At 40.1% G+C, this 14,401-nt stretch overlaps 1 protein-coding gene across 1 annotated transcript in view; it reads right to left on the reverse strand.

The window, feature by feature from the left end:
* The window catches only part of LOC114202186 (phospholipid-transporting ATPase ABCA3-like), a 176,902-nt gene that overhangs the window by 63,880 nt on the left and 98,621 nt on the right, over positions 1–14,401 (reverse strand). The window contains exon 22 of the mRNA XM_088020629.1: positions 1,015–1,231. Coding sequence (XP_087876755.1) covers positions 1,015–1,231 — 217 coding nt within the window. The remainder of the gene's footprint in view (positions 1–1,014; positions 1,232–14,401) is intronic.

Consider the following 14,401-nt stretch of genomic DNA (forward strand, 5'->3'; position numbering starts at 1 on the left):
AGTGCTAAGACATATCTGTTTCACAAGATTTTTCACCTGCTGTGCATAAGCTTAAGTCTTATGCATGTGAAATTACGAACTATTCTTTTGTGACCAGGGAAGGGCAAAGGGAACAAGGCAGAAGCCAGCGTTTATGGAGCAACAACAGAAAGGGAGGATGTGGGAAAGGGCTGAGGCCAACTGAAATGCACATTAGAGGGTGAATCGACAACTCCATTTACAACAGTGGCCATTTCAGTGATGATCGTCCCAAGTCTCAAAATCAAAGAAGGAAAAGGAGGAAATACAAATTCAAGAATACTGTAGAAACTGGTCCTGGAAGGGAGGAAAACTGGCTTAATTATATGTATGTCAGATGCATATAGAGATTTTCTTCCTGGAAAATCTTGTTAGGGTGCTCATGATCTTGTGCCTTTTCATTGAATTAGGGAAGAAAAGCCACACCATAAAACCTTCCTTGAACAAAACTGTCAGCCTCTCCCAAGAACTCAAGATTCTCCTCCACTCTTCCCTCTCTTCACCTCACTACAAACTGCCATAACATCAAGGGGGAACACTTTTAAAGATAATAATGGCCTCATATAGTTGAGATAGAATTTATTCTAACTTTCTGAGGCCGGCCCTTCTAAAAAGAAAGCTCCTTTTTTGTATTCTCTCTCTCTCTTTGACAAATGAGTCTCAGGACAGATGTTCCTAAAATTTCCCATATCTGTTGCAAAACAGATTCCTTAGTCATGTGATGGAGTTACTGGAGGTGGGGATAGAGCAGAAGAAACTTGTCAAAGGACTTGTAGGTTACGTCCAGCCCCATCAGTTCAGCATGAGGATCCCAGGTCTAACACAGCACCCAGAATATCATAGCACTCAAAAATAATTTTATGAACTTACATCAAGTACAGGATTTTCCCAAAACCTAGAACTTTATTGTCTACTAATGTCGTTAGTCCATTCCTACTTATTTATTTACTGCTGCCTTCTGAGTAAAGAGAAACTTTGTGAAGCCCTTACTCTTACCGAATTGAAGTGTGGCATCTATGAGGAGACTGAAAATGCCTGAAAGGTAGTTGAATAGGACAAGTTTGATGTAGGCAGAAGTACTTCTAGTAAACAAGAAGCTCAGCAGGTACATGAGGGGAATGGCAGACCAGCCATATAGCACGAAGATCAGCATTGTGTCCAGAAAATGGTAATCTGTGATGTAAATATCCAACTGGCAGAATTTGAATGCTCCCTGAAACACAGAGGGCATAGAGATAAAGGCAAAGTGAAGGGCAAGTCGAAAATAACGCAAGCCAAAATGTGTAGAGGAGACAGCAAGTCCTATCGCTATGTAGCATGGAAGTATTCATTAATTAAATCAGTTAGCCTCTATAAAATACTTCAACCTAGGAGCATGAAGTAAGGTACTTCTACATCTACTTAACCAGAGGTTAGTCCAATGAGCAGAACCGCCATAAATCCCTTTATTTTTTTTTCCTACCTGGAATGGTTTTTTATTTTTTTTTAATTTTTTTGAAGACTTTATTTATTTGACAGAGAGAGACAGATAATGGCAGAGATAGCGAGAGAGAGCACAAGCAGGGGGAGAAGCAAAGGGAGAGGGAGAAGCAGGCTCCCCGTGGAGCAAGGAACCAAACCTGGGGCTCGATCCCAGGTCTGTGGGATCATGACCCAAGCTGAAGGCAGACGCTCAACCGACCGAGCCACCCAGATGCCCATGGAATGGTTTTTTAATGAACAAAGTCAGTATATTTTCCCCCAATAAGGCTAACTCTCACCTTTCCCAGAAAGATTACTTCTCTAGAGAGCCTCTTTCTCTGAAGATTTTTATCTCTGGTTATAGCTTTGAACCAGGTCTCCTACTCCCTATTCTACTCCCCCCCATGGCCATCGCACCCACCCAAGCAACTCTGGGGCTTAATTATCAATAGATACGTGTTTATTGCTATTTTATTATTTGTTCTGTTGTTTCTGGAGATTTTCTCTAGTCCTTTCTTGGCTTTGTCATTCTTGGTCTTTTCTTTCCACTCAAAGAATCCTCTTTAATATTTCTTGCAGGGCTGATTTAGTGGTCACAAACTTCTTCAGTTTTTGCTTGTTTGGGAAACTCTTTTATCTTTCCTTCTATTCTGAATGATAGCCTTGCTGGACAGATTATTCTTGGCTGCAGGTTTTTCCCATTCAGCATGTTGAATTTATCATGCCACTTCCTTCTGGCTTGCCATGATTCGATCCGCTAGCCTTATGGGTTTTCCCTTGTATGTTAAGGATTTCTTTTGTCTTGCTGTTTTAAAGATTTTTTCTTATCACTCTATTTTGCAAATTTAATTACAATACATCTTATTGGCCTGCTTTTGTTGATCTTGATGGGAGTTCTCTGTGCCTCCTGGATTTGGATGTCTGTTTCCTTCTCTAGGTAAGGGAAATTTTCAGCTATTATTTCCTCATATAAATTTTCTGCCCCCTTTTCTCTCTTATTCTTCTTCTGGGACTCCTAAAACAAATGTTATAACATTTGATGGAGTCACTGAGTTACCTAAGTCTATTTTTATGTTCCATAATTCTTTTTCCTCTCTTTTGTTCAGCTTATTTTCCATTATTTTGTCTTCTATATCAGTAATTCATTCCTCTGCTTCTTCCCGCTTACTGTTCATTGCATCAAATCTGTTTCCAATCTCAGTTATTGCATTCTTCATTTCTGATGGATTCTTTTTTAACTCTTTTATTTTAGTGGTAAGGGTCTCCCTGATGTCTTCCATTCTTTACACAAGCCCAGTGAATATCTTTATGATTGTTGCTTTTTTTTATGGTATTAGTAATTTTTTAAAAATTTTATTTTTTTAGTGATCTTTTTTTATTTAAAGCACAAACTCTTTGTCTTGTTCTTTAACTTAAAAAAAAAGTTTAACAGAGGGAGTCTGGGTGGTGCAGTCAGTTAAGCATCTGCCTTCGGCTCAGGTCATGATTCTGGGGGCCTAGGATGGAGCCCCGCATCAGGCTCCCTGCTCGGTGGAGAGCCTGCTTCTCCCTCTCCCTCTGTCTCTCCCCCTACTTGTGCTCTCTCTCTCAATCTCTCAAATAAATAAGTAAAATATTTTAATAAAAAAATAAAAATAAAAAATAAATTTTCACTCACATGGATTCTTTAGCTAATGGATAGTTGCATATTCACAATATATATTACAATACTGTCAGTTACACAGATATGTCATTTAATAATATGCACTCATAGTGTGGGTCTCCATGTTTTATTATTTATTTATTTTTATTTTAATTTAAATTCAATTAATATGTAATCTATTATTTGTTTCAGGGATACAGGACTGTGATTCATCAGTCTTACATAATACCCAGTGCTCATTACAACACATACCTTCCCCAGTTGCCCATCACCCAGTTACCCCATCCCCCCACCCTTCTCCCATCCAGCAACCCTCAGTTTGTTTCCTAAGATTAGAGTATTTTATGGTTTGTCTCCCTCTCTGGTTTTGTCTTGTTTCATTTTTTCCTCTTCCCCTATGATCCTCTGCCTTGTTTCTTAAATTCCACATATCAGTGAGATCTCATGATAATTTTCTCTGACTGACTTATTTTGCTTAGCATAATACCCTCTTAGTTCCATCCACGTTGCTGCAAATGGCAAGATTTCATTTTCTGATGGCTGCATAATATTCCATTGTGTGTGTGTGTGTGTGTGTGTGTATACATCTTATATCCATTCATCTGTTTTTTTTTGTGTGTGTGTGTGTCTTTTTTTTTAAATTTTTTATTGTTATGTTAATCACCATATATTACATCATTTGTTTTGGTGTAGTGTTCCATGATTCATTGTTTGTTCATAACACCCAGTGCTCCATGCAGAATGTGCCCTCTTTAATACCCATCACCAGGCTAACCCATCCCCCTACCCTCCTCCCCTCTAGAACCCTCAGTTTGTTTTTCAGAGTCCATCATCTCTCCTGGTTCGTCTCCCCCTCTGACTTACTCCCCTTCATTCTTCCTCTCCTGCTATCTTCTTCTTTTTCTTTTTTCTTAAAATATGTTGCATTATTTGTTTCAGAAGTACAGATCTGTGATTCAACAGTCTTACACAATTCACAGCGCTCACCGTAGCACATACCCTCCCCAATGTCTATCACCCAGCCACCCCCATCCCTCCCACCCCCGACCACTCCAGCAACCCTCAGTTTGTTCCTGAGATTAAGAATTCCTCATATCAGTGAGGTCATATGATACATGTCTTTCTCTGATTGACTTATTTCACTCAGCATAACACCCTCCAGTTCCATCCACGTCGTTGCAAATGGCAAGATCTCATTCCTTTTGTATCCATTCATCTGTTGATGGACATCTAGGCTCTTTCCATAGTTTGGCTATTGTAGACATTGCTGCTATAAACATTGGGGTGCAGGTGCCCCTTTGGATCACTACAATTGTATCTTAGGGGTAAATACCCAGTAGTGCAATTCCTGGATCGTAGGGTAGCTCTATTTTCAACTTTTTGAGGAACATCCTTACTGTTTTCCAGAGTGGCTGCACCAGCTTGCACTCCCACAACAGTGTAAGAGGGTTTCTCTTTCTCCACATCCTCGCCAACATTTGTTGTTTCCTGTCTTGTTAATTTTTACCATTCTAACTGGTGTAAGGTGGTATCTCATTGTGGTTTTGATTTGTATCTCCCTGATGGCTAGTGATGTTGAGCACTTTTTCATGTGTCTGTTGGCCATTTAGATGTCTTTTTTGCAGAAATGTTTGTTCATGTCTTCCTTCCATTTCTTGATTGGATTATTTGTTCTTTGGGTGTTGAGTTTGGTTAGTTCTTTATAGGTTTTGGATACTAGCCCTTTCTCTGATATGTCTTTGGCAAATATCTTCTCCCATTCTGTCAGTTGTCTTGGTTTTTCAACTGTTTCCTTTGCTGTGCAAAAGCTTTTTATCTTGATGAAGTCCCAATAGTTCATTTTGCCTTTTTTTCCCCTTGCCCTTGGAGACAGGTCTTTCATCCATTTTGAGTCTATTTTTGTGTACAGTGTAAGGAAATGGTCATTTTATTCTTCTGCATGTGGCTGTCCAATTTTCCCAACACCATTTGTTGAAGAGACTGTTCTTTTTCCATTGGATATTCTTTCCTGCTTTGTCAAAGATTAGTTGACTATAGAGTTGAGGGTCCATTTCTGGGTTCTCTACTCTGTTCCATAGATCTATATGTCTGTTTTTATGCCAGTACCATACTCTCTTGATGATTACAGCTTTGTCATAGAGCTTGAAATCCGGGATTGTGATACCACCAGATTTGGTTTACTTTTTCAACATTCCTTTGGCTATTCAGGGTCTTTTCTGGTTCCATACAAATTTTAGGATTGCTTGCTCCAGTTCTGTGGAAAAACTTCATGGTATTTTGATAGGGATTGCATTGAATGTGTAGATTGCTCTAAGTAGCATAGACATTTTCACAATATTTGTTCTTCCAATCCATGAACGTGGAATGTTTTTCTATTTCTTTGTGTCTTCCTCAATTTCTTTCATGATTGCTCTATAGTTTTCTGAGTACAGATCCTTTGCCTCTTTGATTAGATTTATTCCTAGGTAGCTTATGGTTTGGGGTGTAATTGTAAATGGGGTTGGCTCCTTATTTTCTCTTTCTTCTGTCTCATTGTTGGTGTGTAGAAATGCAACTGATTTATGTGGATTGACTCTATAACTTGCCACTTTACCAAATTCCATATGAGTTCTAGCAATTTTGGGGTGGAGTCTTTAGGGTTTTCCATATAGAGTATCATGTCATCTGCAAAGAGTGAGAGTTTGAGTTTTTCTTTGCTGATTCAGATGCTTTTTATTTCTTTTTGTTGTCTGATTGCTGATGCTAGAACTTCTAGTACTATGTTGAATAGCACTGCTGACAGTGAACATCCCTGCCATGTTCCTGACCTTAGGGGAAAAGCTCTCAGCTTTTCCCCATTGAGAATGATATTCTCTGTGGGTTTTTCATAGATGACTTTTATGATATTGAGTATGTACCCTCTGTCCCTACACTGTGAGGAGTTTTAATCAAGAAAGGATGTGGGGGGGGGGGCGGAGCAAGATGGCGGAGGAGTAGGAGACCTAGATTTCGTCTGGTCTCAGGAATTCAGCTGAATAGGGATCAAACCATTCTGAACACCTACGAACTCAACAGGAGATCGAACAGGAGAGTAGCAACAACTCTCTGAACAGAGAAGCGACCACTTACTGGAAGGTAGGGCTTGCGGAGAAGTGAATCCGAGGCGATATTCGGGAGGATAGACGGCGGGGGAGGGGCCTCCGCCAGCCGCTTCTGGCAAGTGATAGGACCGCGGAGCACAAAATCGGACCTTTTAGAAGTTGGCTCGGCGGAGGGACGTCGCTGCAGTGGCTAAGCGGGGGGTGGAATCCTCCCGGGACAGTGTGGTCTCAGGACCCTTGGGGTCACAGAGAGACCGGGGTGCCTGAGTGCAGCAGAGCTCCCAGGTATCAGAGCGGGGAAGCCGGCGGCAGATACGGAGCAGAGTCGCGGGCTCTCAGCTCGGGGTTGCCATAAACTGTGATCTGCGGCCCAGTCGGGGCACGGCTCCCCCAGCAGTGACCCAACAAGCAGCAGATCCGGGGAGACTCCCCTTCCTTCCCGGGGAGGAGCGGTGCGGGAACGCACTGCAGGGATCTGCTGGGTTTGGAGACTCCGCGTGGGGTCGGGTGCCAGAGATAGCAACGCTCGATCACAGGCCGGGTGAGCACGGAGTGCGGCCGGAGACCGGGGACACGGAAGTGACTGCTTTTCTCTGGGGGCACACTGAGGAGCGGGGCCGCGAGTTCTCAGCTCCTCCAAGTGGAGATTGGGAGGCCACCATTTCTGCCCTGGGCCTCCAAAGCTGTACCGAGAGCTTGCAGGGAACAAAAGCTCCTGAGAGCAAACCGGAAGAGCTTCCTTAGCCCGGACCGACAAGGGCGGGGCAATTCAGCCTCCGGCAAAGACATTTGGAAACCACAGCAACAGGCCCCTCTCCCAGAAGATCAGCACAAACAGCCAGCAAGCCAAGACCAAGTTGATCGATCAAGGAGAATAGGAGAACTCCAGCGCTAGGGGAATACTGCACATAGATTCATGGCTTTTTTTTTTTTTTTTTTTTTACCATGATTCATTATTTCATCAAAGTTAATTTTTGTTGACTGTTTTTTTTTTATTTTTCTTTTTCCCTTTTTCAACCAACATCTTATAAATCCCTTTTTAAAAAAAAAAACAAACATTTTTTATTTTTCATTTTTAGAGTCATATTTTATCCCTTCATAGTAGTTACCCTTATTTTTGGCATATATATATAAGTTGTTCTCTCTTTAAAATTTTGAGGTACAGTTTCTTCTAACAGATCAAAATATACCCTAAATCACTAGTGTATGGCTTTGTTCTAGTCTCCTGCCTGATCACATTCTCTCCCTTTTTCCTTTTTGTTTTTCTTAAATCTTCTTTCTTTTTTCAAACAACTTATCTTACCAAGTCCTTTTATAAAATCTTTTATAATTTTCATCTTTACAGTCATCTTCCATCCCTTCATTGTATCAACCCTTATTTTGTACATATATGTCTTTCTTCCTTTAAAATTTTAGGAGGCACTTTTTTCTAACAGACCAAAATACGCCCAAAATCTAGTGTGTGGCACTGATCTATGCACTAGCCTGATCATATTTGATCATATTCTGCCTTTATTGTATTGTTTTGTTTTTGTTTTTATCTTTTTTTTCTTTTTTTTTTCTTTTTCTCTTTCTTTTTTCTTTCTTTCCCTTTCTTTTCCCCTGGTGTCAGGTCTTTTCTGATTTGTATACAGTATATTTGCTGGGGACGTTGTAAACCTGTTAGCCTTTTGTTCTCTCATTCATCTATTCTCCTCTGGACAAAATGACAAGACAAAAGAAATCACCTCAGCAAAAAGAACAAGAGGTAGTACCGTCAGCCAGGGACCTACTCAATACGGACATTAGTACGATGTCGGACATAGAGTTCAGAATCATGATTTTAAAGATACTAGCTGGGCTTGAAAAAAGCGTGGAAGTTATTAGAGAAACCCTTTCTGGAGAAATAAAAGAACTAAAATCTAACCAAATCGAAATCAAAAAGGCTATTGATGAAGTGCAATCAAAAATGGGGGCACTAAATGCTAGGATAAATGAGGCAGAAGAGAGAATCAGCGATATAGAAGACCAAATGACGGAAAATAAAGAGGCTGAGAAAAAGAGAGAGAAACAACTACAGGATCACGAGGGCAGAATTCGAGAGATAAGTGATACGATAAGACGAAACAACATTAGAATAATTGGGATCCCAGAAGAAGAAGAGAGAGAGAGAGGGGCAGAAGGTATATTGGAGCAAATTATAGCAGAGAACTTCCCTAATGTGAGGAAGGAAACAGGCATTAAAATCCAGGAGGCACAGAGAACCCCTCTCAAAATCAATAAAAATAGGTCAACACCCCGACATCTAATAGTAAAACTTACGAGTCTCAGAGACAAAGAGAAAATCTTGAAAGCAGCTCGGGTGAAGAGATATGTAACCTACAATGGTAGAAACATTAGATTGGCAACAGACCTATCCACAGAGACCTGGCAGGCCAGAAAGGACTGGCAAGATATCTTCAGAGCACTAAACGAGAAAAATATGCAGCCAAGAATACTATATCCAGCTAGGATGTCATTGAAAATAGAAGGAGAGATAAAAAGCTTCCAGAACAAACAAAAACTAAAGGAATTTGCAAACACGAAACCAGCCCTCCAAGAAATATTGAGAGGGGTCCTCTAAGCAAAGAGAGAACCTAAAAGCAGCAAAGAGCAGAAACGAACACAGACAACAGACAGTTAACAGTCACCTTACAGGTAATACAATGGCACTAAATTCATACCTTTCAATAGTTACCCTGAATGTAAATGGGCTAAATGCCCCAATCAAAAGACACAGGCTATCAGATTGGATTAAAAAACAAGACCCATCAATATGCTGTCTGCAAGAGACTCATTTTAGACCCAAAGACACCCCCAGATTGAAAGTGAGGGGGTGGAAAACCATTTACCATGCTAATGGACACCAAAAGAAAGCTGGGGTGGCAATCCTTATATCAGACAAACTAGATTTTAAAACAAAAACTGTAATAAGAGATGAGGAAGGACACTATATCCTACTTAAAGGGTCTATCCAACAAGAAGATCTAACAATTGTAAATATCTATGCCCCGAACATGAGAGCAGCCAATTATATAAGGCAATTAATAACAAAAGCAAAGAAACACATTGATAACAATACAATAATAGTGGGGGACTTTAACACCCCCCTGACTGAAATGGACAGATCATCTAAGCAAAAGATCAACAAGGAAATAAAGACTTTAAATGACACATTGGACCAAATGGACTTCACAGACATATTCAGAACATTCCATCCCAAAACAAAGGAATACACATTCTTCTCTAGTGCCCATGGAACATTCTCCAGAATTGATCACATCCTAGGTCACAAATCAGGTCTCAATCAGTACCAAAAGATTGGGATCATTCCCTGCATATTTTCAGACCACAATGCTTTGAAACTAGAACTCAACCACAAGAGGAAATTCGGAAAGAACTCAAATACATGGAGGCTAAAGAGCATCCTACTAAAGAATGAATGGGTCAACCAAGAAATCAAAGAAGAATTAAAAAATTTCCTGGAAACCAATGAAAATGAAAACACAACTGTTCAAAATCTTTGGGATACAGCAAAGGCAGTCCTGAGAGGAAAGTATATAGCAATACAAGCCTTTCTCAAGAAACAAGAGAGGTCTCAAATACACAACCTAACCTACACCTAAAGGAGCTGGAGAAAGAACAGCAAATAAAGCCTAAACCCAGCAGGAGAAGAGAAATCATAAAGATCAGAGCAGAAATCAATGAACTAGAAACCAAAAGAACAGTAGAACAGATCAACGAAACTAGGAGCTGGTTCTTTGAAAGAATTAACAAGATTGATAAACCCCTGGCCAGACTGATCAAAAAGAAAAGAGAAATGACCCAAATCAACAAAATCATGAATGAAAGAGGAGAGATCACAACCAACACCAAAGAAATACAAACAATTATAAGAACATATTATGAGCAACTCTATGCCAACAAATTAGATAACCTGGAAGAAATGGGTGCATTCCTAGAGATGTATCAACTACCAAAATTGAACCAGGAAGAAATAGAAAACCTGAACAGACCTATAACCACTAAGGAAATTGAAACAGTCATCAAAAATCTCCCAAGAAACAAAAGCCCAGGGCCAGATGGCTTCCCAGGGGAATTCTATCAGACATTTCAAGAAGAATTAATACCTATTCTCCTGAAACTGTTCCAAAAAATAGAAATGGAAGGGAAACTTCCAAACTCATTATATGAGGCCACCATTACCTTGATACCAAAACCAGAAAAAGACCCCATCAAAAAGGAGAATTACAGACCAATATCCTTGATGAACATGGATGCAAAAATTCTCACCAAAATACTAGCCAATAGGATCCAACAGTACATTAAAAGGATTATTCACCAGGACCAAGTGGGATTTATTCCTGGGCTGCAAGGGTGGTTCAACATCCGCAAATCAATCAATGTGATATAATACATTAACAAAAGAAAGAGCAAGAATCATATGATCCTCTCAATAGATGCAGAAAAAGCATTTGACAAAGTACAACATCCTTTCTTGATCAAAACTCTTCAGAGTATAGGGATAGAGGGTACATACCTCAATATCATAAAAGCCATCTATGAAAAACCTACAGCGAATATCATTCTCAATGGGGAAAGGCTGAGAGCTTTTCCCCTAAGGTCAGGAACGCGGCAGGGATGTCCACTATCACCACTGCTATTCAACATAGTATTAGAAGTCCTAGCCACAGCAATCAGACAACAAAAAGAAATCAAAGGCATCCAAATCGGCAAAGAGGAAGTCAAACTCTCACTCTTTGCAGATGATATGATACTGTATGTGGAAAACCCAAAAGACTCCACCCCAAAACTGCTAGAACTCATACAGGAATTCAGTCAAGTAGCAGGCTATAAAATCAATGCACAGAAATCAGTGGCATTCCTATACACCAACAACAAGACAGAAGAGAGACAAATCAAGGAGTCGATCCCATTTACAATTGCACCCAAAACCATTAGATACCTAGGAATAAATCTAACCAAAGAGGCAAAGGATCTGTACTCAGAAAACTATAAAATACTCAGGAAAGAAATGGAAGAAGACACAAAGAAATGGAAAAACGTTCCATGCTCATGGATTGGGAGAATCAACATTGTGAAGATGTCAATGCTACCTAGAGCAATCTACACATTCAATGCAATCCCCATCAAAATACCATCCACTTTTTTCAAAGAAATGGAACAAATAATCCTAAAATTTGTATGGAACCAGAAGAGACCCCGAATAGCCAGAGGAATACTGAAAAAGAAAAGCAAAGCTGGCGGCATCACAATTCCCCACTTCCAGCTCTATTACAAAGCTGTCATCATCAAGACAGTATGGTACTGGCACAAAAACAGACACATAGATCAATGGAACAGAATCGAGAGCCCAGAAATGGACCCTCAACTCTATGGTCAACTTATCTTTGACAAAGCAGGAAAGAATGTCCAATGGAAAAAAGACAGTCTCTTCAACAAATGGTGTTGCGAAAATTGGACAGCCACATGCAGAAGAATGAAACTGGACCATTTCCTTACACCACACACAAAAATAGACTCCAAATGGTTGAAAGACCTAAACGTGAGACAGGAGTCCATCCAAATCCTAAAGGAGAACACAGGTAGCAACCTTTTCGACCTTAGCTGCAGCAACTTCTTCCTAGAAACATTGCCAAAAGCATGGGAAGCCAGGGCAAAAATGAACTATTGGGATTTCATCAAGATAAAAAGCTTTTGCACAGCAAAAGAAACAGTCCACAAAACCAAAAGACAACCGACAGAATGGGAGAAAATATTTGCAAATGACATATCAGATAAAGGGCTAGTATCCAAAATCTATAAAGAACTTATCCAACTCAACACCCAAAGAACAAATAATCCAATCAAGAAATGGGCAGAAGACATGAACAGACATTTCTCCAAAGAAGACATCCAAATGGCCAACAGGCACATGAAAAAGTGCTCAACATCGCTCGGCATCAGGGAAATCCAAATCAAAACCTCAATGAGATACCACCTCACACACGTTAGAATGGCTAAAATTAACAAGTCAGGGAACGACAGATGTTGGCGGGGATGTGGAGAAAGGGGAACCCTCCTACACTGTTGGTGGGAATGCAAGCTGGTGCAACCCCTCTGGAAAACAGTATGGAGGTTCCTCAAACAGTTGAAATTAGAGCTACCGTTCGATCCAGCAATTGCACTACTGGGTATTTACCACAAAGACACAAATGTAGGGACCCGAAGGGGTACGTGTACTCCAGTGTTTATAGCGGCAATGTCCACCATAGCCAAACTGTGGAAAGAGCCAAGATGCCCATCGACAGATGAATGGATAAAGAAGAGGTGGTATATATACACAATGGAATATTATGCAGCCATCAAAAGGAAAGAGATCTTGCCATTTGCAACGACGTGGATGGAATTGGAGGGTGTTATGCTGAGTGAAATAAGTCAATCAGAGAAAGACATGTATCACATGACCTCACTGATATGAGGAATTCTTAATCTCAGGAAACAAACTGAGTGTTACTGGAGTGGTTGGGGGTGGGAGGGATGGGGTGGCTGGGTGATAGACATTGGGGAGGGTATGTGCTATGGTGAGCGCTGTGAATTGTGCAAGACTGTTGAATCACAGTCCTGTACTTCTGAAACAAATAACGCAACATATTTTAAGAAAAAAGAAGAAGAAGAAGATAACAGGAGAGGAAGAATAGGGGAGTATGTCAGAGGGGCAGACGAACCATGAGAGATGATGGACTCTGAAAAACAAACTGAGGGTTCTAGAGGGGAGGGGGTAGGGGGATGGGTTAGCCTGGTGATGGGTATTGAGGAGGGCACGTTCTGCATGGAGCACTGCGTGTTATGAACAAACAATGAATCATGGAACACTGCACCAAAAACTAATGATGTAATATATGGTGATTAACATAACAATAAAAAAAAAAAGGATGTGGTACTTTGTCAAATGATTTTTCTGCATCATATGGTTCTTTTCCTTCCTTTTATTTATCACGTTAACTGATTTGCCGATATTCAACCACCCTGGAAGCCCAGTAATAAATACCACTTGGTCGTAGTGAATAATCCTCTTAATGCAGTGTTGGATCCTATTGGCTAGTATCTTGGTGAGAATTTTGGTATCCATGTTCATCAGGGATATTGCTCTGTAATTCTCCTTTTTTGGTCTGGTCTTTATTTGGTTTTGGGATCAAGGTAATGCTGGCTTCAGAAAAAGAGTTTGGAAGATTTCCTTCCATTTCTATTTTTTTGAAACAGCTTCAGAAGAGCTTTGATTAATTCTTCTTTAACTGTTTTGTAGAATTCCCCTGGGAAGCCATCTGGCCCTGACCTCTTGTTTGTTGGGAGATTTTTGATTACTGCTTCAACTTTCTAGCTGGTTATGGGTCTGTTCAGGTTTTCTATTTCTTCCTGGTTCAGTTTTGGTAGTTTATATGTCTCTAGGAATGCATCCATTTCTTCCAGATTGTCTCATTTGTTGGCATATAGTTGCTCATAATATGTTCTCATAATTGTTTGTATTTCTTTGGTTTTGGTTGTGACCTCTCCTTTTTCATTCATGATTTTATTTATTTGGTCCTTTCTCTTTTCTTTTTGATAAGTCTGGCTTATCGATCTTATTAATTCTTTCAAAGAACCTGGTCCTGGTTTCGTTGATCTGTTCTACTGCTCTTTAGGTTTCTATTTCATTGATTTCTTCTCTAATCTTTATTATTTCTCTTCTCCTGCTGGGTTTAGGCTTTATTCGTTGTTCTTTCTCCGGCTCCTTTGGGTGTAGGGTTAGGTTGTGTATTTGAGACCTTTCTTCTTTCTTCAGAATGGCTTGTAGTGGTATATACTTCCCTCTTAGGACCACTTTTGCTGTATCCCAAAGGTTTTGAACAGTTGTGTTTTCATTTTCATTTGTCTCCATGAATTTTTTAAAATTCTTCTTTAATTTCCTGGTTGACCCATTCATTCTTTAGTAGGATGCTCTTTAGCCTCCAACTATTTGAGTTCTTTCCAACTTTCCTCTTGTGATTGAGTTCCAGTTTGAAAGCATTGTCATCTGAAAATATGGAGGGGATGATCCCAGTCTTTTGGTACCAGTTGAGACCTGATTTGTGACCCAGGATCTGATCTATTCTGGAGAATGTTCCATGTGCACTAGAGAAGAATGTGTAATCTGTTGCTTTGG

The sequence above is a fragment of the Eumetopias jubatus genome, unplaced genomic scaffold (genome assembly GCF_037043125.1).
Source record: "Eumetopias jubatus isolate StellerSeaLion01/CBP00866 unplaced genomic scaffold, mEumJub1_p1.0 scaffold_91, whole genome shotgun sequence".
In the NCBI taxonomy this organism is placed as follows: domain Eukaryota; kingdom Metazoa; phylum Chordata; class Mammalia; order Carnivora; family Otariidae; genus Eumetopias; species Eumetopias jubatus.